The sequence below is a fragment of the Aulostomus chinensis genome, chromosome 6 (genome assembly GCF_037954235.1).
Source record: "Aulostomus chinensis isolate RoL2024-O1b breed Wild chromosome 6, RoL_Achi_v1.0, whole genome shotgun sequence".
Lineage (NCBI taxonomy): Eukaryota > Metazoa > Chordata > Actinopteri > Syngnathiformes > Aulostomidae > Aulostomus > Aulostomus chinensis.
The window spans coordinates 10,013,253-10,037,928 of NC_141325.1; the positions used below are offsets into that span (position 1 = coordinate 10,013,253).

The 24,676-nt window shown below is 40.5% G+C and overlaps 1 protein-coding gene across 3 annotated transcripts in view; it reads right to left on the reverse strand.

Annotated features, from left to right (window-relative positions):
* Positions 1-474: 474 nt before the first annotated feature.
* The window catches only part of ipo11 (importin 11), a 92,541-nt gene continuing 68,339 nt past the window's right edge, over positions 475-24,676 (reverse strand). The window contains exons 28-29 of one of the 3 annotated variants that reach the window (XM_086206370.1): positions 23,095-23,179; positions 475-2,453 (exon numbers count right to left, since the gene is read on the reverse strand). In XM_086206370.1, coding sequence (XP_086062496.1) covers positions 2,289-2,453; positions 23,095-23,179 — 250 coding nt within the window. In that variant the 3' untranslated portion in view covers positions 475-2,288. The other 2 variants (XM_086206369.1, XM_086206371.1) reach the window with 2 other exon arrangements.

Genomic DNA, 24,676 nt, shown 5'->3' on the forward strand with positions numbered 1-24,676 from the left:
ATCTAAACTCATCATAACTTGTATTCCAAAAATACTTCTACCAAGAGGCAATAACAATTTCAGTTTTATTCTCCAAGAAAGGAACATCCTGGCTAAGACTTGCAGGAAGGAGCATTAGGGTTGGAGCACGGAAAGCAGTGATGAGAAACTTCAAAGAGAGAATCCCCTGCCTGCTGGATCGTAGTGATGCTGATGGGGATTCCCTGTAAAACCTAGCAAGAATACTATACCAGTTCCAAAATGTCTTTTTAAAGTTCAGTACCTTTTCTAGCTCAACGGGAGTTCTGTCACCTACGACAGCAGAACAGTCAGGACGTGGTGTCAACCATTCATTCATATTTGGGCAAGGCAGACAACATGTTGGGCGCCTAAGACATTTTTAACGGCACAAGAGGTTGACATTTGGGTGCACATCCTCCAGAAGAGCAGCCCACTGCTCTACTCGGCCTCTGCTTGGCTTTGACTGAGGTGTGGGATCGGGTTCTGAACCAGAATCAGAAGAGGAGCAGGTCTTCACAGAATGCGGGTGTAATTTCGATGGAATTTCAGAGTATCAACGAATGAATGAACGGTGATGTGGAAGAACTGAAATACGCCGACTCGTATTTTTGGCTGATTACTGCATTTTATTGAAGGCTTTGGAAAAAAGCAACAAGGACATTTTTTACCCATCAAAACAATCTTATAACCCAAAAAGGAAAAAAAAAGCAAAAAAGAAAGACATCTATTTGATGCGTGTTGTGTCCAAAACTACAGAAATCATCTACTGTTTCACTAAGAAATGAACATAATAGTAAGAAAGTTCTTTTAGAGTTTCAAGGATAGGTAAGGCTGAAAGCATAAGGCCATAAATTCTGACTTCTACTCAACTCTATCACAGTGTCAAAGGAGCTAGTGTCAAGATGACCAACCTAACTGAGATTAAAGAAAATATTAATCCAGAAGAAGAGATTACGTCAATGTGTACACTCACATTTCATTGAAAATTTAAACTCCAAATTACAGCAAGCAGACCACATTTTTATATATTTGGATTTTATTTGAAATGGGTCCCAATATGCGTTTGTTTTCTTCATATTATGCCAAAATCATAATTTATTCGGGGGAAAAGACGTGAAGGGTTACTGACAAATTAGTCAAATCAGAGTCATAGCAGGGCAGCAGGACATGTAAACACACACGCGCACACACACACAATATTCCCAATGTTGTTGAACTACAACCTGATGTCATGTCACAGTGTCATGTAGACGTTAGCGCTGAGAAAAATGCTAAATGACGATGTGCAGCGTCCTGCTGCGCTGCTCTACTACCCCTCTGTCACTGTGTATAAGTATAAATCAATAAAAAGTATAGGCATGTGAGAAGATGTACCAAAGACCAAAAAAAAAAAAAAAAGTGAAACAGTTTTTGGTTGTTAAAGTGCTCCGACACACCATCAATTAGCAGCAGTATGTATATACATTATGTGGTTCAGCACTCATAAATCAATCATTTAAAAATCATCCATTTTACACTCTGGAAAGATCCACAAAAAAAAAAAAGTCTCAGTAGTTACTTCAACTTGACCTCTGATTATGACAAAAATGATCTCTAAAATATTGAAGAAAAAAAATAACAGAAAGTAAAAAACTAAAATATTGCCATGCAGATTATCATCCATACTTTACATACATACAAAATTACATGTTTTTTTTTCTTCTTCTTCTTCTGTCTTTTAAGAATAGATTTTGTAAACACTGGTTGAGGTCCTTCTGATTCCTTTTATCAACATTTCTGCTACAGTCTGCACTTTTTTTTCTCTTTTCTTTTTTTCTTTTCTTCTTTTTTTTTCTGCGTAGAAAATAGTCCCAGGCTCCTGCTCCTGGCACATGCAGATGATTTTTGCTAGGTACTCCTCAATCCCTCAGATATTCTACCCATTCCACATTAAAAACCACAGAAATAGAAGAAACTACAAGAATTGAGTGGAAGCTCTAGTAAGGTGACGATTTCTATGTGGGTGTTTAAAAAAAAAGTAAAGGTGCTTTCACGTTACTAAGCACTAAGGATGTAAAGGAATCCAGATAATTGAGAAAGGGACGAGGGGAGGTGTTAGCGGAGGGCAGTAGACAAGGCTAGGTTTGTATATAGATAAGGCATAGCATGGGTAGAGGTCGGGGAGGTTTGGTTAGGAGTCCACACGTCAGGCAGATTGTTAGCCTTTTCAGTACATGTTCAAAAATGGAGGGGAGGGGGGATGGAGGGGTGGGGGCATTAGGCAAAGAGTACAGTAATGAGGACGTGATTCAGAGGCCTTGCAGGAACTCTTGGAGCTGCCTGACCAGCTCTGTGTCCACTGTCTCCATCAGGACCCCGAAGCCCTGGTCCCCCAGCAGGGCCTGCTGAGCCTTCAGCTTCTCGTAGACAAACTGCTGGAGAGAAACGCTGTGCACCGGGTCTTCTAGGGCCAACTGAAGCAGGAACAAAAGTGCAAAAAAAAGAAAAAGAAAAAAGAAAAACATTATTAGAATTGGACCTGAAGAAGAGGCTCAATGTTTGGACACAGATATTCAGCTTATATTCTATCACGATTTCCAAACATCTGTCAGAAACCCTCCAGTCTGCAAAGACGCTTCTAGTCCAGGGAGCTCTCTGAACTTCTCTCGCCATTTTCCTCGCTTGAGTTTAGCCAAGGGATCCTTTGTGTTTATTCACCCCTTGAGAACAGAAATCTGGGAGAATTCTTTATTTCAGAAAAGGGGAAAGGAATACTGCCGCTGTTGTTGCTGTACCACTACTTTTTATGTACTTCTGGGTGAGAACGTGTTTACAAAGTTCCAGGCTCAGTGAAAGGAGGTTAAGAGATGCAGGAGTTTGAGGGGTTTTACAGTTTTCCTACATGCCAGTCCCAATGCTGACGTCGTTAACTGGCATATCGAAGCAATGAATAACGACTTTTTCCCCCCAAAGATGATCAGGTCACCTGAAGCAGTTGAGGAGCAGTTTGACACATGAATTAAACCCTTAATTACCACCCATTTCTTCGCAGAACAACAACAGAAACTAAGAATGTGTCAGGAAAGAATTCCAAAGTACATCAGGAATATGAAGCTAGCTTGGTGAACCGGTTGTCTATGGACTCAGATAAGGTCAAAATGTTCCTTTATGGAGAACCAGAACCAAAACTTTAAGGAGGGGCACGGTGAGTCAGGCAGTCCTCAGACAGTAACCTTAACCACCAAACTGATTCATCCTACCACCCATGAACACTTTGGGGTTTCCTTTATTGCCATTCGTATTCATTTTGGAACATTTTATGAAAATATTCTTATCTAGTTTTATTTAGAGGGCCTACTAGGATGGATTTTTAGGTTACAACTCCACCCCCTCCACCCCATCTCTCTCTCGCTCTCTATTTTAGCTGAGAAATGAACCTCTTCACAGTATGCAACTGAAGACGTCTTAGCGGGGGACTTTTAACACCACTTTACAAACGCTAGTCTCCTGTCAAGTGGAGTTTAACAAGAACGGCCTTCTCCTCCTGGCTACTCTTAACACAGCTTTTGTTGTCTTTGCATAAAGATCTTAGACTGAATGCTGGCAGATCATCAGGAGGGCACACACAGCAAACAGCGGAGAACTACTGTAATATAACCTATACCTGCACAAGCAGACATCCTCAAAATAGTTTCGAGCCAGCGAAGAAGAACGCTGCAGAGATGTACTATAACTCCCAACTTTGACATGTGTATGTCAAAAAAAAAGAAGAAAGTTGTGCTATACAAACTGTTCCCGTATCTACGTCTGCTGCCATTCTTCTTGCTCTGAAGACAGAAAAATAATCCCTGACGATTGAGTACAAAACAGGAGGGGAGGAGGGTTTTGAGGGATGAAAGGAGCGGACACATTCCTGCGAACGTGCAGATTTATTTTCTGTGGAGTGAAGCAGAAGAACGACAAGAGTGAAATTTTTAAGCTGCACCTGATAATAAATTATCAAGAGATACGAGCAGTGAAAACCTAATTCTGCATCCCTGTACTTTAATCTGGAAAATGACACCTAAATATCACATCTGCTGTATGTCAGTAATGTCATGTTGGCCATGTTTGTCACCTGTAAATCAACACATTCTAAACAAATTAACGTTTGTTTTCCTGCGGCTGAGTTTGTTTCTGTTACCCTTCTCAAGGCAGCTCAACAAATCGCCTTTATCTCCTTAAATACACATAGTTGACATTTGGCCAAAGTGCAGTTCTTCTTGAGCAGCACCCCCACAGTTCCCCTGCAAACAAATAAAACAAATTTTTGGGTCCTTTGAGAGAACAATTATTATTTAGTCTCCAGCTAATAACTGGGAGGATACTTGCAGCTCATTAGCCTCACTGTCATCACACTACTGAAGAGGCTTAATGGAAAAGCTGCCATCTAACCTGCATAAATTACCTTCAAGACAAGGACCTGCTCGGGGTGTGCCTGTGTGTGTGTGTGTGTGTGTGTGTGTGTGTGTGTGTGTGTGTGCGCGCGCACTTAGAAACATGGCATGTAGAGCTGCAATGTGTGTTTGTTGAATCAAATGTCAGGTCCAATGCTACAGGCATTTTTAGAAATAGAAAATTTGAAAAATTGAGGTTTGTATCCAACTGGACAAACTAAGGATAAACCAAATACATTTTAAAAAAACAACAACAATAATAATAATAATAATAATAATAATAAATTATGAATGTTCAATATCAGCTCAAATTGATGAACCTGCTGAGAATGTAAGTTTCAGCTCTTCGTTCTTACCACTCATGCTGTTTTTTTAGTATCAACACTACAACTACTGGACATCTCCAAGTATTTCAGCAATTTAGCAAAGGACCATGAATATTAGACTTTAAATTCACCAATAAGACACAAACAGTACTCACAGTAAGCGATAGGAAGACTCTCTACCTGCATGTGTAAAGAACTTGACTATACACATTTTTTTAGGCCTCAGCTGGAAATACACAGAACAAGAACCATCAATTTAGAGTATCAATCAGCCTCGTCCCCTCTTGATGTCTTTGGACTGTGGGAGGAAGCTGGAGTACCAGAGAGAACCCACACAGGAACAGGGAGAACATGCAGACTCCACACAGAAAGACCTCGTGCTCGAGCCGGGGCTCGAACCTGGAACCTTCTTGCTGTGAGGAGACAGTGCTGACCACTGCACCACCGTGCCGCCCCCAAACAAGCACAAATCCAAAAAAATAATTCCAATAAAAACATAACAACAACATATATGCTGACACGCAGGCCCATGGATGTCCTGTCTGAGATTGTGCGTATCTACAAAGCCTCTATAAATGAGTGTAACAATCAAATTGAGACAAAACAGCAGAAAACAGGCAGGATGTGATGAGCAGGTAAGGCTTCAATACTATGGACGCAGGGAACGCCAAGATGAAGGGTGACATGCTGGGGGGCGTCACCTGTGCTCGGATTACATAATGTGGAAGGAAGAGAACTGAGAGAAACCAATCAGAAGAAGAGGAATCTACTAATAACAACAATAAGCACGATCAGCTGCAGTCTCTGAGGAGAGAAAGAGACGAGAGGAGAGAAAAAGACGAGAGCGGGGCGGATGTTAGAGTGAGACTGCAGGTGAGGGAAAAGTACACAATATAAAAAAACATAAATATCAGTGCAGTACTGTGGTGCAAGGACAGAGGATCGCAGGAGAGTACGCAGCCATGGCTGTACTTCACTGTTTAGAATAAGAGGAACGAGAGGAGCGGAAGAGATGTAGAGACTAAGAGCGAGAGATGAAATGACAGGTTCTATAACAGCCCGTCACCTTGGCTCCCCTGGCTGCTGCTGCCCTTTTCTAAAGGAAGCAAGTGCTCCATATTATGACCGGAAAAACATCAGCGCTGTTCAAAATCAGCCCGCATCAGGGATTTCACACATCTTCTATCCTACACAAACACACACACACAAAAAACTATGCAAGCTGGAGTGTCAACAAGCCTCATGTTTAAGGCTCTACTGCACTCCACCAATAACAGCTAGAAAAAAGGTGTTTTAGTGCAACATGATGTCACGGTGATGTTGATGTTTTGGATTCAAAATGTTATCACTTTATTCTTTCATGTTAAATTACATTAGCTCACGAATTCATGAGTTGTTGCTAAAATCACGAGAAATAATCCTAATAAAGTGGTTGCGACAGCTGCCTTGCTAGTTGTTTTGGATGAAAACACATTTGTTGGCCTCACAAATCACTGAAATTCATTGTTGGTCTTGATCTTGCAGATGAAAATGTGATATCCACTAAAAGCAGCCATTATGAGACGCAGTGTAACATGTGAGCGTTAGGACACGCGTGAGACTTCCATGGTGGCCAGACGAACAGTAACATTTAAAAAAAAAAAAAAAGCAGCTTTTGTTTTTTGTCTGATTTTTCCAACAAAGGTGGCAACCAGTTAAACAAAGGTGGGCCTGCCTTTGATTTAGACAGAGAAAAACCTGCATTAAGCAGATTAGGGAAAGAGAAAAAATATAAAAGGCAGTTGAGCAGCGCGTCGAGGCCACAGTGGTCGGCGAACATGCGGTTTTGAAAGCGGTATCGGGGCCAGGGACAGCTACAGCCATCTGTGAAATACCTGCCCTGCTTCTGACCTCTCAGTCTCGTTCTCCTTTATCGTCATTCCTCTCTCTCTCTTTATAACTCCTTGTCTCGCTCACGACCATTGTTTGGCCACAAAAGGCTGCTTTATTCATGGGAGAGGCACGTTCTAGCTGGGGACATTAAAAGGGAGAGCGAGTCAGACGGCCCAAGTTAATGATGCAACTACATTTACTGTCTCCTCTCCTGTGTTGCCTCACACTTGCAGGGAAACACAAATACAGTGTGTGTTTGAGCACATGCACTCGCCTTTAGAGTGATGTAATGAGCCGTGGGATGTGTTGAAGTGTAACAGTAAGAACTAACTGTGGTGTGTAAACGCATGCTGGAAGTGGAAGTGTGGAGTTCGGTCGATTACATGGCAGCCAGACGCCAATTACATTAGCTAATTAGAGACACGATGAATCCGCGGGCCTCGCCAGTCAGACGCCCTCCGTCACAACGCTGACGAACTGGTCCTCAAGCGGTCAAATATTTGACTAAAAGCATCATATTGTTCTGACAAACCCCCTAAGTCAATAAATCTGAGCTGCTCAACAGAAAAAAAAGGCACAAAGACCACTGAAGACCTACATAAACTTCAGTGTCTGTTTGATTTTCTCTAGTTTGATTACAAATAAATCCATCTTGTGAACTTGTGTCGGGAGGGTTGCTGGTTCGAACCCCAGGACCAGCAGGATAAATGCGTGTGGTGAAAGTGAAGAAGTGGTGCTGGCTGAAGCAGGTGTGAGGGAACGGGACTCACACACAGATGAATAAAAAAAGCTTCAATAAATGAGTCATTTCCTGGCACTATGAGATCAAAAATGTGCAGAAGCTCTCAGACAAGAGAGGAGCTGAGGATTTGCATCACGTCCTTATTTAATAAATGCACGGGTTGGATTGTTTTATTTTCTGCTTCGCTTTGTTTGAAATGAATATGCGCGGCTTGTCTATGTGTCTCTTGACTGTAAAATAACGAGACTAGACATGTGACTCAGGTGTGCAGCACATCTCCACAGTAAGTTAGGTTATTTGAGGCGAGTCGAGAAGTTTCTGTGAGATATCGGAGTTTGGACTGACAGGAAGATAAAACAGTAGTCTGGTCTTGTGGATGTGTGAGAGTACAAATAAAAAAAAATGTAGCAGGAAGATAGAGGGAGGAGAGATGATATGAGAACAAGATGACGGCCCTGTACTGAAGTCTATCTCCTACATACTGAGGAAGGGGGGGCATGCATGCCAAGTGATGATCTGAGAGGATAAAAAAACAATCAGCATGACAATAAGGAGAACAGAACCCTCCATGTCACAGACTGCTGGGGAAAAATGATGAAGAAAGATGAAGTGATGATGAGAGGAGAGGATAGAGGTAAAGTGGCGTGCACCCAGCTGTGGTTCGCTGTCAAAGGCTTTCAGACCATTACTTCTTTATCAAAGTAGGAGAGGGATGGCAGGCAGCATGAGAGAGGAAAGGTTGGAAGTTGCTAGGTGAGAACATGTCTGGGGCGGGGGGCGGGGGCGGGGGGGCGTCCTGTTAAAATCGATTAATATCCTTTAACACTTTTTGGCGCAACAGCTGTCGCACGGGGTTGTTGTGCAAACAATTTGAAGACAATTACACACTACTAATGTGCAACTGTGGCTCTTCTTTACAATTCTTGTGAGCTAAGCAAGTCTTTTTGTCTATGAATTAAGTCTATTGGTCCCAACTGGCAAATGGAGAAGAGTATTGAGTTTTGTTTTTGGTTTTTTTGTTTTTGGGGGGGGGGGGGTAATCAATTAGTAAATGCATTGTGATTCTTAATTGAAAGAATATTGCGTTGGTGCAGAAATGCCATGATTATTTCAAACTGAATTGAAAAAAGAAAGATGCTGAATGTGACTGTGGTGGTTGTACACTGCTTCTGCTGTCTGTGTCAGTCTCTCTCTCTCTCTCTCTCTCACACACACACACACACACGCGCACGCACGCTGCAGCCAATGAGGGCAGCAGAAAGGGAGTAAATGTTTAACAAAGTTTTACTCCAACTGTCACTTCTTGGTGTGAGTGAAGAACAATAAGCCTGATTCACTGTGCACATATTCAACAAGCGTCAACGTGTATTAAAGTCATATTTTCAACTACTTTGTCTGCAGCGATTTATCAACCAACACAAAAGGAAAGTTGTCCAGTTGTAGAGCAACAGCTTGCTGACGTACATCTTAAAAAGCAGAGATGTTAGTACTGTGATAGGTATTTTGATATCAGGAATCATTTTTAAAATTCTAAGAGGTTTTCCAGTGACATACTAGTGTACCTGGCTTCAATGTACATGCAGTGGGACAGAGGTCAGACATTGGGAAGAAATAATACGCTTCGTTAGGACCACAGCTTACTTCAAAAAATGCATGCCTTGTATCCAAATTTCCTGAAGTTCCGTTGCCCAAGTCGGCAGATTTGCCACACAAAGTTAGAAAATGTCACATATTGTCACTGATACGGGAGCCACCTTTTCACTACAAGTGACATCATTTCTGCGACACTATGTGACAAGTCAAAATCCTGCAAACGGTGTTTTTTTTTTTTACAGAAAAAAAAAACATTTTCGACTGCAACGATCACAAAAATGATGTAGAATCTTAGTCGGACTGACAAACGTCATGAGTTATGTAGGCTAAAATCAGCCCTACTTGTTTAGGATTCAAAACCAAAAAACAAAAAGGGTTACTGGGTTCTCAAAAAAAATAAATAAATAAAAAAAAAATTCAGGACATTCTGGTCAAAATCAAATGCACCAGAGACTGAAGAAGCTTGGTGCCACTGTCAGGGATATCTTATCTCTAAAATACTCTCGAAGCTTTTGGAGTTGTGACGAAAGGATCACATCACAATACAAACTCTGATGGATGGATGTTGACAATAACAACGGTCAGAGTGGGGTTAGCTAAGGGTTGCCTGCGTATGTGAATGCATGTATTTATGGAAGCGTATGTGAACGTGTGGGTACTGGATATTATGTAAGCGAGAGTGAAGGTTTCTCTATGCGCTTATGTGGTTTAGTTGGCAGATATGTGCTGTCCTGGTGGGCTGCTGAATATCCTCCTCTAACACAATCCTATTACCTTCCCCCCACTTCAACTCCAGCAGATAAGCTCTATCTACAGTTGTCGCCACATACATTCAAAGACGCCCACGCATTTGTACAAATAGACATACAATCACTTGCCAATCCTCCTTTCATGAGGATTGTAAAGCCTGGAACACTTCCGGTTCAGTGTGAACAAGTTTAGCCCCAGTTGAACCACTAGAGTTCTAGTTTGGTTGATTATTTTGACCTCAAATCAAAGTGTTGGTGGTGCATTTGGCTAAATAACTCCGCATTTAACAGTTTGTGCACAGTTCTGCAGTTGTTGCTTTATTGTCTTCCAAACCAATCACATGTGGCTGGCGTTTTCTGACTCATCCAGAACGAATGCAGGGGGAAGAAACATCCATAGGACGCACACTTGAAAAGAAGTAATGCCTTAATACATCACAACTGCATTATTTAGAAGACTGAGGGTTGTATATTTACAGATATAGATAAGTAGTCAGGGGTCACCAGCGCCTGACGGGAGAATTACCAAATATATTGTGTGGAATCAATCCTAAGAGATTAGCAGTACGTGGAAATACATCTAATCTCGAGGAAAGGATTAGGAACATTTGATAAGTAGCATTTCATGGAGGATGGGGGTTGTGCATGTTTTGGAAACTTATTAAAACTCCCCTCCAACAAATAAAGTTACATATACAGTTTGTGTGCGGAATTACATTTTCTCATCCATAAAATTCATAATAATCCAACAAGGCCATACACCCTACAGAGACACCTACCTGTCCATCGCTACTACTTCTTATTTGTTGACTTCTTCAAAATACTTTAGTTTGTGTGCCCCCTGGTGTTTTGGAGGCTACTACATGCACAGTGGCCTAAAGCGTAAACATCTCCACAGTCTCGCAGCTCATGAGCCATCTGCAGAGGCCTGGGGCGTGGAGTTGCTTTATCATAAACAATAGTTAAGAGCCCCCCCACCCCCACCCACCCAACAGACAACAACAACAAGGCTGCCACTGGTATTGACATCCATTCAAACTAGCGCAGAGGGGTTTCGGTGTGTTCTGAGCTAAGAACCCCAAGATTCATTAGTTTCTGGTTTCTTGACTTCGAGGGAGGATTAGAATTTGATTGCAGTAATTTCCTCAACAAATGAGCCACAAATTACCCTAATTATTATTGTACTGGAGGGCGTAAATGTCTGTCATTACCAAAACACATACCTTTAAGTTCAGGGAGTATACATACAAGCAGATGTGAAGAAACAGAACCAAAATGTGAATTTGTCAAGAACTACAGACTTGGATTTAACAGGAAAAGGGATTGTGGTATCAACAACTATGGGGAAAAAGAGAAGAGGATTCAACAGATTCCTTATGGATGAACAAAAATGGAACTTTTTAATCATAATACACACACACACACACAAATCCCAAACACCTCACTTTCAAAGCTACAAAAATGGACTATGATGAAACGTTCAGCATTACATGGCAAAATGTAAAATATTTATCTTGAAATTTAAATGAAAAGAAAGAAGAAAAAGACATGAAGTGGATTTTCTAATCAAGTAAAAACCAGAAGTGTTACTATTCAGCAATGTCAAGAATACGGAGTGAACATTTGACCTTTGGAACAGAGATTCAACTGTCCACCACCAGTCAATGAGCCTGTTTCTCTACTGGCATTTGCTGAGTAAACAAGGGCTGGACTGTAAATGTCAGATTTCCAGACATACCTCAGAACTTGCACTTATCAAGTCACAAAAAAAAAAAATATTTTTTTAATTCACAAAATTCCCTTGTTTTGATGCATCGATCCTATTATCAGGGTGGCGCAGTGGTTAGCACTGTCGCCTCACAGCATGGTTGTCTGTCTCTATGTGTTGGCCCTGTGATGGACTGGTGACCCATCCAGGATGAACCCCACCTCTCGCCTGAAGGCAGCTGGGATAGGCTCCTGCCCCCCCGCAACCCTTTACAGGATAAGCGGTAGAAAATAGATGAATGGATCCTATTATCAGTGATAAAGAGGCAGATGTTACAGCTAGACCGACCCATCAAACTGTTGATCCCATCACCTATATTGGCTAATATCAGCTCATTGCATCTACTGGGGGCCTCTGGGTGCACTGCTATGTTTCCATCACTCATGCAGAGATCCAGGTAGGTGGAGTGGTCAGAGGAGCCTAATGAGTGACCTCTACAGCAACAGACAGCTCACTCAAATGCATTCTTCATTCCTCTATAGCCATGTTACTTCAGAGCCAGTGATGGGTCTCTTATGTCCCACTTAAAAAAAAAAAAAAAATCATAAACATCAGTGTTTAAAAGTCTCTTGCGTTACTGTCGTGCCGCAGTCACCAGAGCTAATCACAGCCGCTGTAATCCATGATTTGGTTTCCAGCAGAAGTGCCAATGTGTGTGTCAGGCACGTCCCAGCAGCGGTTCGGTGCAGTTCAGTGATGAGAAACTGGCAGATGACAACAGTGTTTCTGGTTGTTGATCGTTGGCTGCTCCTGATTGAACACTACCATCAAGAAAACAGTTGCTGAAACTGTTCAAACACTAATGACGTGTGGTTGCAGTGAAGTTAATAAATTGTAGTAACTACATTACATGTAATACTTTCATTCCTTTCTAACATAGTAAAAAACCTTTATTTTCAAATACATTGTTTTCAGGGAGAGGAAGAAGGTTTTTGAACTGCAGTTCTTACAAAAAAAAAACCTTTTAAAACTCGAGTCTGCTGCTCTAGAGGATTTCAATCACGGAAATCTCAAGTCGGCTCAACCAAGGTTAACCAGCATGTCAAATCTGAACCAGGAGGCAACAAAAAAACATATTAAACATCAATCAAGAACTCCAGCCATTTCTTTACCCACACACAAGTCCATTCCAACTGTACTATTGTGACTTTCCTGACGTGATTCAGAGCTAGACGTTATATCACCATCACAGCTTACTTCATAGCGAATGACACACACAAACTAAAACATGAATTTGTAGAACTATATTTTAAGAACTACAGCTGTACAACATCAGGTTTTTGCCCCACAAAAAAGTGCAGTGGTGACTTAAGTGACAGTTCAAACTTAAAGTAGGTGAGAGCCACTGTGAAAGTAGCTGAACAGACCTCACCAGCACTTAGATGGTAATTTACACACAATTATGACATGCCCACTGTGTTCGGTGAAATAAGGTAAGAATTTTTACTATCCATCCATCCATCCATCCATTTTCTACCGCTTATCCTGTTAAGGGTCGCGGGGGGGTTGGAGCCTATCCCAGAAGCCTTTGGGCGAGAGGCAGGGTTCACAGTCCCTCACAGGACCAACACATAGAGACAGACAACCATTCACACTCACAGTCACACCTACAGTCAATTTAGAGTATCAATCAACCTCGTCCCTCTTGATGTCTTTGGACTGTGGGAGGAAGCTGGAGTACCAGAGAGAACCTACACAGGAACAGGGAGAACATGCAGACTCACACAGAAAGATCCCGTGCCCAAGCCGGGACTGGAACCCAGAACATTCTTGCTGTGAGGAGACAGTGCTAACAACTGCACCACCATGCCACCCCCAAATTTTTACTAAATAGTACAAATTCTAGAAGTCCTGGGGTAATATTAGACATATGAAAAAAGGCTAAAAAACAAAGAAAGAGAACGACAATCATATAAATCCAGAAGCTGTTGATAAAGTACACGAATTTATGGTAGCCTACAACAACTCTCTCTCTGGACTTTCAGTTGCAAGAGCAAGTACTTGTAAAAACTGAACCACCTTTTTCCGGTTTTGTCTTGTAAATCTTCAGTTGTATTGAAGTGTCAATCCCAGGTATGTGAGTTTGAGACTTCACACAAGCTTCAAAGAACAAAGACATGAAACAGGATCTTATATAATTGTGTGACACCTGTGTGACCTCCTTCCCACGCGACTCACAACCTGTTTGACATTCTGAGTTAGCTAATGGGTCACCTCCCAAATGTACCTGTCTTTTCTGGAGATTGTTTTTTTAAGTTCTCTGATTGGATTTGATCAGACAAGATCAAACGTGACTGGTGAGACAGGTCTCGCCCACACCATAATATGCAGAGATCCCCATAATATACAGTGATCATAGACAGAAGAAACCCGCTTCAGGCTACTTGTGTAACCCTGGTTCTAACACTTCTGTTGCCAAGCCCTGCTAGCTAAAAGCAGGACTTCCACAAGAGCCCAGCCTATCACCCAACAGAGTATTGCAGCTTCATTTCAAGGTAGCAACCATTAGCTTAGCTACACCAAGTTATGCCTCAGTGTCCATTTATGATAGAATACCAAAAAAACCTCTCACAAATCACTGCTTTTGCTTTTATGTATTAACAGTCTGAGAAGGATACAATATTGAATTCCACACATTGATATATATATCGATCACAGAACTCTTTTTACGTAAGTGATAAATCTAGGTTGAGCTATGGTGCCTTCAATTGTCTTCCTGGGATTGTCATGCATGAGTCTTAGGGCACTTCAGAGGACGACACACTAAACAAAGCTGTTCGGTTTTTCCCTGACAGGAAAAGGGGGTTCAGGTTCCAGAGGTTAAGAGTGTCAGTTTCCTGCTGATCAATAACTAAATGACAATGTCAATGGATGGTTTATTTAACAAATCTTAAGCGAGAGAATATTTGGAATGCCTCTTTAGCAAACCGTTGATACCACTAGTCTAACAAAACATGAATATGAGAATATGCAGCCATTTATTAATCCAGAGGGAAATCTAGATGCAAGTAGCAGCCTGAATATGATTTTTTTTTCTTTCTTTCTGCAAACAATGAGTAAGAGATTGGCTTCCACTCTAAAGCGCCACGTGCAAAATGAATAAGCTTCTGCAAACTGGTAATTAAGAGGCATTACTATCAGTTTAACAACTGTGAATTGTCAGATCAGATATTAGGCTTCATTATTCTAATTACTTCAATGAGACTATTCCTCTCCAAACAGCTGACAGGCATACACTTTTGTCTGAATTTCTGCATAGCTGCAACATTTACACAAAAATCTGGTAGTTATCCTGAATGCAGCTGAAAAGTTATTCCAACATTCCTTGCGGTGCGCGTTCTTTGTTTTATATATTCAGGTGTAACTATGGCAAATGAAAGCAAGTAGGAATCTTTTTTTGAGATTTCTCCATGGAACGGCTTAATCTCGCAGGTCTTTTATGTGATGAGACGATGAAGACTTCACACACAATGACAGAGGCGACATTTAATCGACACTGTAAAGGTGGAGGATAGACAGTAAACCAGTGAGCTCAAACTCGCTATAAGGAGTTCTAAAGCCGAGGGGAAGCTGTAGTCGATGAGAAATCTCTATTGGTTCATCACTACAGCTCTAACAATACTTACTGTCATTTGATAGAGCGTTAAAGAAATCATTAATTATGGCCAATTCGTGTTCTGGTTAATTGAAAGGGTGATAAATCCCGACAAACAACATCTGTAATCCCGCTACACTGTGAGATCATCCAAACTCTCAATGCTGACAAATGAGCGGGTAGCTTAAAAGCGACACAGATGTAAACAAATTTTGATGGCTCCTTAAGCCTCAGGCAGCAGAAAGGGACTCTTTTCTATCTGGTGTGGCAAAATAACACCGTCAGGGAGGTTTCTTATTCAACTAAATCAAATAATGCCAACACTGATGGTCTGTTTGAGACTAGAAGCAATAATAAAAGTCAGGGGAAAAAAGCCATCATTACAAATGCTTTGTGTAGCCCAGACTGAAATGATAACACACTGAAACTCATTTCCTAGAAATATATACCTCTGGAGGAGCTATGGGGACAGTTTGATTGTTCATTAAATTGAATTAAAAAAAATAAAAAAACATCAAATGAATGAGGAAAAACTATTTTATGATTAATCTGTGAATGATCAAAGCTTTTATAAATATTTTTTTCCATTTATACTCTGAGTGATTGCAACCACTGGGCAATAAATTAATGAGTAATATTTTCTATAATTTCTTTTTTGTTTATTTTACACATCCAAACTTGCACATAGAAGAGCTGTTAATAAGAGCTAAATCTGTCCTGTATCTTATCTACTCAGAATAATGAAAATGCTGGGGCAATGCTAAGGCTAATTTGGAAGTGCTGAACAATAACAGCCACAGGAAAATAAGTATAATATAGGTATAATTCATCATTGACGGCAAATGGGCAAGAAAGAAAAAAAATCAACCTTGGAATATTCTTTTTAATTCCGCAGATCAGCCTTGGATTAGACTGGTTTACCCCCTTTTTTTAAAAGTTAGATGGACTTCTACTACACCTGGGAAAAAAGAAAAATCTCCACCAAATCCATTCAGGCTACTATTTGGTGAAATCTAGCCATAATTCTAGAACTGGTATAAGTGCTAGCTTAAAAACATCTCACTAAAATAATAATAACTTAGCAATTTATCAATCCTTTCATTTTTTTTCATATTTAAAGACTATTAGATACAGTAATACGCACAACACACCACAGGCTGACCAGCAGCAACTGTCTTTCACAGTGAGAATCACCGTTATGTACAGGGGCGTCCACCCTGAACACTTAATCTTAAAACATTTGTGCTCCCACAATAATCATTGCGAACATGTGAACACGCACGCAGTAACCAGTAGCTACGGCAGAGAGATGCTTGTGAAAACAAACTCGTTAGCCTAATAGCCCCGAACAAAGAAAACCTAAACAACAGATCACTTAAACATTTTTAGTAACTGCTACAGATGACTAACCCAATAAATCGGAGCTACTTGAGCAGGGAAATAATGGACCAGAAATACTAATGGTCCTGAGAAGCATGGGGGTTTAATGTCATGTAATTGTGCAGGGTGAGTGAAATCTTACAGAAAATAAATCTTGGAGTTTGCTTGTTGCTTGTTTTCCCATCTCTTCTTCCTTGAGCGGCCAAGAGTTCCTCATTTTTCAACCCCCCCCCCCCCCCCCCCATTGCTTCTGTAGTTTTTGAATGCTTTTAAACGACAGCATTTTTTTTTTTAAAAACAGCTTTGACACTGAATGAATGTAGGAAAGCCTTACCTAGTTTTTTATGCATGTGAAACTGTGCAGTCAAATACACATAAGAGCATAAATAGGCCTAAATTAGCTTTACAATCTAAACAGCACAACATATAACGTCTATTCCAACACTGGATAATGGAAAAACTCCTTCCAAAAAAACCACCTTACTGAAATCTCAGACAGAACATACGAGACGGGTGGATGTCATGTAGAGGATGGAGCAAAATAACGAAACAAGAATATGAAAATCAGCAGGACTGCACTGTGTTTGTTGAACGCGAGACTGTATGTGGTTTCTCTCACGAATGATTGACAAGGTCTGTTCACTATTTTCCGGGTCTTTTTTGCACCACTGTGTGCAAAAGAGGAACTAATTCTTCTGTGTTGTCATCTAATCAGTCATTGGCAATTATTCAGATAAAAATCACCTCAATAACCTCTATGTGCGGTGTACCTGCACATGTATTCATACCAAGTATTTGGCCCAAGTGCTTGTGTGGAACTACAACACAACAGACGGAGCTCATGTCATTAATACCCAGCGGATGGAGTCTTTGATGTTGCTTATCCATCTTGGTGTTTGATGGCTCTGCCCGAGATGAAGAACAAGAATCAAATGATGCATTATGTGCCGAGGCCACGGACAACAACATTGGTTAGCTCAGCCTAGCTCCTTGGGAAAATAAATAAAGAAAGAAAGAAAAACCTCAGATCAAAGTGAGGGACCCTTAAAAATTCTTAAACGAGATTGAGTGGAACAGTCAGCAGGTCCCAAAGCACTGAACAAACTCCCACCTTCATGCTCAGAAATCCACAGCGGGTCAACTTCAGGGACAAATTGGAGAACAGCAGGGGAGGGGACAACGCCTTTCGTCTCACGTCAATCTAAAAGCTGCATCCTCCAAGACTAAAGACACCAAATGAAATGATAGATGGAATGTTTGGAGCTTTGAGAAACACGCAGGACCTCTCATTATAAACTTAATAAAGATATATGAAGGTGGACAACGCTTGATTTTTAAATTCTTGGAAATATTCCAAAACAAGCAAGTATGTGTTATTTTATTGATTTAAGTACGCCATGACAGACCAGAACCTAATTTGAGAATGAAGATCAGTTTCAACCCCTCCAACATTGTGATTAACTACTGTAATTGTTATGAGAGGTTTTATTAAAAAATATATAATTACTGAATAGTTTAATCTTAGCTAAATTGCACTGCGCTATCGTTCACACATTAGTCCAGATTGATTTGAATTTTTTTCTACATTAATCATAGAAATGTTGATGAATACTTTCAACAAATCTCTTCAGTCTCATGTTATTTAAATCCCCCTAAATGTATAAACCATATTTTAAAACCTTTAGGTACAGTTTTTTTTGTGTGTGTGAAAAAGTACCGAAAAAAAGTACAATTTGAAACACTAATCGCATAAGGACCACCTGAAAAAGAGTGCAAACGGACAAGCTCACTGGAACGTAGGAAAGCGCGCGTAGGGATCTTGTTTTAGTCTGACATGAAGGCTTGGTTTGAGGTGAGGCAGTCAGGGTTAGGGTTTAAGTGAGGGTAAGGGGTAAGAACTGCAAATGTATTCATATCAGTGACAGGAGATCATATCTGAAAGAACCTAAAACGTGACAGTGTAGATTTGTTATTTTTGCCCCCCTGTCCTCCATTTCACTCTTACTGCCACGTCCAAGTGAAACCACCAGGATGTGTAGAATATAAATTTGCAGGGAAAGTTGCCATGTTAAATCTGTCACGTTCACTTTGCGTTTTCATTACAGAAATTAAACCCAGCAGAAAGTGATTCATGTTCAACGTATTTTTTCCTATATATTTTTAACTATGAAGCAGGTCGCTTTGATCAACAACATTACAGGGGAGTTGACAAAACTTTATCAGATGTTTCCTTCTTTCTTCTTTTTTTTGTGTAGTTGCTGATTTTAAGGCCCACTGAGACTGTGGTTTGTTACTGTGGTGTAAGAAACAGAATGTGAGCTCCAAATTTAGAAGAGACAGAGTGACAAGTGGCTTGGATGGTTGTCAGAACACAAGTGAAGTTTCTCCGTAATGGTGGGAGTTTGTGCGCCTACTTTGTGATGATCATTTGTTGCTGATGTTGTTATACAAGTAGCGATTATAGTCATATATATATATGCACCCACACACTGCTATAATATGAACAATTCAAAGATAATACCAGTAAGTATCTGGTGTAGTGTAGTATTTTTGTGATAGTTCTTTTGACTGGTTATGGTTAAAGTACAACAACTATGAACAAATTTAAAGATATACTTGACTGATAAATGCATCTTTAGTATGTAATTTAAATAAAGCTTTCATAAAATTTGAACCTTACCTTTTGATCAAATTCACGAATCAAATCTTGTATATATTATCTAAAATGTCGGCCAGTTTTTTTTAAATTTCAACAAGTAGCAGTGGTTACACTTAAATGTAGGCACACAGCTGAATACACACCAGCTTAAAGATTTGGAAGGAGACTAAAGGGACATTCTGACACCTCCAAAGGTGCTAAAGACGCATTCTAACACCCCTAAATTCGACAGGCTCTCTGCAGCCATTCCATTTTTCTTCCATTCACCACACCAGAGAAAACTGCTAGACGACCTTATCACTTTTTTGGCAGAGTCAAAAGGATTTTTTAACTTCTGCAAAATATTTCACAAGACCCGGGATAACAGCTTTTCGATCCGGGGAACATTTCATATCGGACAATAAAGAACTTTTGGAGTCCAACTTCAAAGAGAGGCCTATGAGTGCTGTAAGATTGAAGCCAAAGTTTGGAACATAAACGTAGAGTAGCTAAAAGGGTCAACTCTTATGTGCCTGCTGAAAGCTAAAGACACAGGGAAGATAAATGAACTCACTTTCACACGTGGGGCTCCTGTTTTCCACTTCAGCCTGTATCTAGACAGGGACAGTGACCACAACCTTCTAGTCAAGGTCAGTACTATGCATTTGTGCATTGGAATATGCTTGATATTGATTTCTGATGTTCCATCTCTGATTATTTTTGACATCCCCATGTTGTTTACCTCAGGTACTGTGTGCTGTGAGCAGCAGCGTAGCTTCCACTAATCCCTCACTTAATTCAGTGGTTACCAGTCATCATTAACTTTAACACAAGGGACTCAAAAGTGGAGAGAAATGAATGTAGCACACTTCAATTTTGTCCATCAGGCTACATGTTGCTAATAAAATATCTAGGGAGATGCATCAAAATATAATCAGTCGCTATGAAAAACACCTCACTCCCGATTCTTACTAATGTAAAATAAAATATCGGTAAGAATACATTGACTAAAAAAAAATACATGTTTATCTTTTTGTCCTAAAAAATATGTTTTTATCATTCAGAGTTCAAATCATGTAGCCAAAGCTGGATGTCTCCCAACTTCAAAACTCCTTCTGGTGCCGCTGGATCAATAGAATTCATTTCACAACAACGGCTCCGACATGATTTCTACTCGTACGAAGCTTAGATTTCTTCAGGCCCCCCCCCCCGCTTCTTCTCTCAACTGCCAGAAAATTAATAATACTACATTGCTTACTGCTGAGGTGTGATTGGGTAGTGGAGTCATACTTGAGAGGATCATATTGAGTGGTTTCTAATATTCTGCCCCTCTGGTGCATTTAAACCGGCGAGCCCAAATACTAAATATGATTTTAACTGAACATTAACATCCTTGTATGAGCAGAACTGATGGCAGAACTGTTCACACGCATGACTACAATTCAGGTGTCGTCTGGCAAAGTTTCCCTTTGATTTTGAGGCATTACATTAAACACCTTTTAGCCATTAAATGGAGTGAAAATATCAATCAAAAATGTAAATCACTCCATGTACTTCTGCCTTTGCAGCACAAAACTGCTTTAAGACCACTTAGTCTCCAACATAGTCAGCAAAAGAGGTTCCTTTTTTGTGCAGGGTCAATTTTCTAATTTTTGATTACAAGGCACATGAATATGCAACGAGTTCTATTTGGAGCTTGAAAGTCACCGTCTTTAAAGAATTGTGATTTTCAGTCAGAGCAGCTTGCCACAGGACTTGCAGAATAGTTACTGCCAACTTAAGAGCAAACTGCTCAGCAGCAGGTCACACACATGAAACAACACTGGGGGGTAAAAAAGAGCGCTTATGCAATGGATTGCATGCAAGTGACAGAGTGGATGGGTCGATACAGCAGTGTATGATCTAGTTAATGTCTTCCTTTCCCCCCGTTTCAATCTATTCACCCTTTATGCAAGATTTCAAGTACCTGTAAGGAAGCAGTGAATCATGAAAATATCACCTGCGGGCAGAAAGACTGTTGGATGAGGGGAAGTTGCAGAGGCAGCAAGTTAGTGCAAGATAAGATGAGAGGAAAGGAAAGGGCAAGGGAGAAGAAATGCCAGACAGCAGTGAGATACTAGACTGGCTGGGTAAAGTATTCTACTGTATTGACAGTTTCTGAGTTCGCAGGTGGAGGATTTGGGTTTCTTGCATTTTTTTTATGCCAATTTTCTGCTAAAAAATAAAAAATAAATAAAAAATCTGGCTATACAAGTAGAGAGCTTCATGTTTTGCCATAACTCAGAGTAATGTTAATATTCAGTGCCATCTCTATGCAGAAGAGTGATTTCAAGACTGCTGCTGTGCATAGAATTAAGCCAAACTATATCCAATTGGTATTACTCCACCACCCCCACTAACTCCAGCTTCTCCATCCCCAGAGAGAAGAGATATGTCTTTCCAAGTTCCAGTTCTCAGGGCCCCTGCCTTGGCTTGTTGCTAGCTTCTGATGAAAGTTACCGAAACTAAGAATGTCATGTAGTTCAAGTACACCAAAATCAAACAACACGACAGGGACTGCTTTACATCTGAGTTGAAACTCCAAACACTGTCAACTCTATTTTGTGGGCTGATGCACAACTGTTTAAAAATATCATTCATCACAAGAAAGTACCAGAACAAAGAGCCGCCAGCCCTTTCAGACTAGCACAAACACATTTGTATGCTCACAAAGGGCTTTTAGGTGGTCATGAGAACATCTGCCGAGGACAGAATCTACAAGACAGAGAAAAAGAGTCCGAAAGTGTTCGTAAATGTCACCAGATTCTTTCCTCGTTAACTTCCTCCTCCACGTAAAGCACAAACAGCCACTTGCACGCATGTGCTTGTGCACGTCCTCAGACACACGTCCTCTGACACACATCCACTCATGCACATCCTCAGACACACATCCACAGGCATCACCAAGTACAGAGAGAGAGGTGCGACTTTAAAGTTTACTCTTTTCTATTCCCTGGAGCAAAAAGTCAGGGTCTGGGATGAGGTGATAAGTGCACTGGGATAGCACCCAGCACACTTGCACGCACACACTTACACACACAAAAAGTCACATAAAGTCAGTGCTACTTCTTTTGAACACACACACACACATGTACAAATATGGCTTTAATCAGAAGGTCGTTCTAGGAAACACAAAGCTCAGACATCAATAGTAGAATTAAACTATATTTTATTTGCAAGGTAACAAAGTGTTACTTATTTCTTAACTCCCACAATGGGACAGCTGATTAGATTTTCATGCCGCTTAGTTGTTCATTTAAATCTCAAATTTATGCTCACAGTAAATGACTCTTTGGCATGCTAACATGACACACAAACGCACACTTAGAAGTGATTACGTGGTTCTCTGCATGAGGAGCTGCAGCAGCCAGTGAAGTTGCTGAGAGGAGGCTTTGAATTGGTACCTGACTAATGAAAGAGAGAAACGATTGCCTCCGTCTATGCTCACTGGAATAATAGCGAGTTGTTTTTTTTTTTTTTGTTTAGGCTCTAAATTAAGGGGTTTATTTTTGTTGAGTGTTTTTATTGTTTGTATTATGAGTGTGAGTGAGTCAAAGGATGCCACCAGAGGTAGAGGACTATTTTCATGATCAGAGGGCAGAGAGAAAGACACTTCAGTAAAATGAACAGAAAGCATTACTTTATTGAAGCCATTTGTCTAAAATGGGAATGGAACATGAGAAAAAAGGTTTTAGTTTGTGTGTGTGTGTGTGTGTGTGTGTGTGTGTGTGTGTGTGTGTGTGTGTTTGCACAGCTGTCTCAGTGAGGACATTTTGGTCGGTCCTCACTTCCTGAGACCCCTTTTAAGGGGGGTTTGGGGTTGTTTAGGCTCAGGTTAAGGCAAGGGTTCAGGTTTTCACACATAGTGTTTAGAGTTTAGAGGCAAGGGGAGGCATTATGCTAATGAATTTCTTCACGAAGATAGCTCCACAAATATATGTGTGAGTGTGTGTGTGTGTGTGCTGCATTTGACTCACGAGTTTCTTCCTCTTGTCCTGCTCAGTCGGTGGCTCCTCATCATCACTCAGCTTTGGCTCTTCAAAGTGGCTCATCAGCATGCAGCTGCAAATTTCAACTTAATATGAGTAATCATACATAAACCTGCACTGTAGAAGGCAATTTCCAAACAGGCAGTATGCACGCATGCACACGCACACGCACACACACATACACACCCACACACTTTTGTACCTAGCTCTGCCGGCTATTCATATTTGTTCATCTACATGCAGAGAGAATCACAACAAAAACCTAAATGCTCAGTCAATGTCCTTGTAGCAATGTCATCCCAGCAAAGAGGAGCTGTGGTCGCAGGGCCTTGAACATATCTTGACTCTCACAGAGGCTACGTTATGTGGCTGTCGTCATGTGTCACTGTATGTGTGATGGTATATCACAGTAAAGCATCTGTTCAGCAGCGTAAATAAAAGAACGAGAGAATTCCAGGTCTGGAACTGACCCACAATCCAAATATTGATCCATCTTTGGTGCACTTATTTTGAAATTCTCATTGCACAGGCGCATTTACATTTTTTTTTAAAGGTATGGTAGGTAGTTAGGTATAGGTTGCTTTTCCTCATTTTGTGTTTTTCAGGGCTCAGGAATGAATTGTAAAAACCAAATACTAGTTGGTTGATTGTATTAATGGGTAAATATACTGATTGTATTGATCACAGCACCCTGATTTGAATAAAATATACTGTGGCAGACATTCAACAATGATGAGATTACAAATAATCAATTAAGTAATGATGAGACTTGCCATTATATTGCTCTTTGAGACATCAAAAGCGTACCTAACCTCTAGTTTTGGAAGTTCAAAGTAAAACAATGTATGGCCACATTTTCCATTTATCTTCTGCAGAGTTTGAGCTTTGCTATAAAGAAAAACTGAATCTTCTCCGCTACCATTTTTAATTCATCAGGTTTTAAAAGTTGAAACGATATAATCCAATGTAACATGCAGGATTTGTATAGAATTAAAACATTCAAACATTTTTTTTGTAATACTGTGTTGCCAACTGACATTTTATTGTGTTGAATTTATCCATTGCGGCTAGAACTTGTAACTTGTATTCTACACCACGCAAGAACAGTCCCAAACAATTTATGACAATGCAGGAGTGAAAGGGTAGTCTGTTCACTTGAAACTTGACTTAATTCCTCACTAGACGCAGGAAGATTACTTAAACCCAGCGCTGCCTGTTTCAGCTGAGTGCATTTACAAACAATGAATAAAACTCAGAGGAAGCTTACATCCACAAATGTTTCTGTTTGCTATGAAGCACATCAGGGAGTAAAACAATTCAACACATCGGCTGGAAAATGCACAAATATCTTAAACAAACCTTTCTATGAGAGCTCCGTTTGCCTGACCAATGTTTAAGTGCGTGCTTAGCATTTCGACAAGAGAGATAAAGGATCCCTGCGTGTCGGTTAACATCTACAGAGGAGCCAGGAGCTGTGACACAGAGCCAGAAGGGAGATGGCAGCACTGTGGTGGATTCAGGGTCAAAAGAGGGGACTTGCTCCTGTTGTGAGCTTATATTTTCTGTGCTA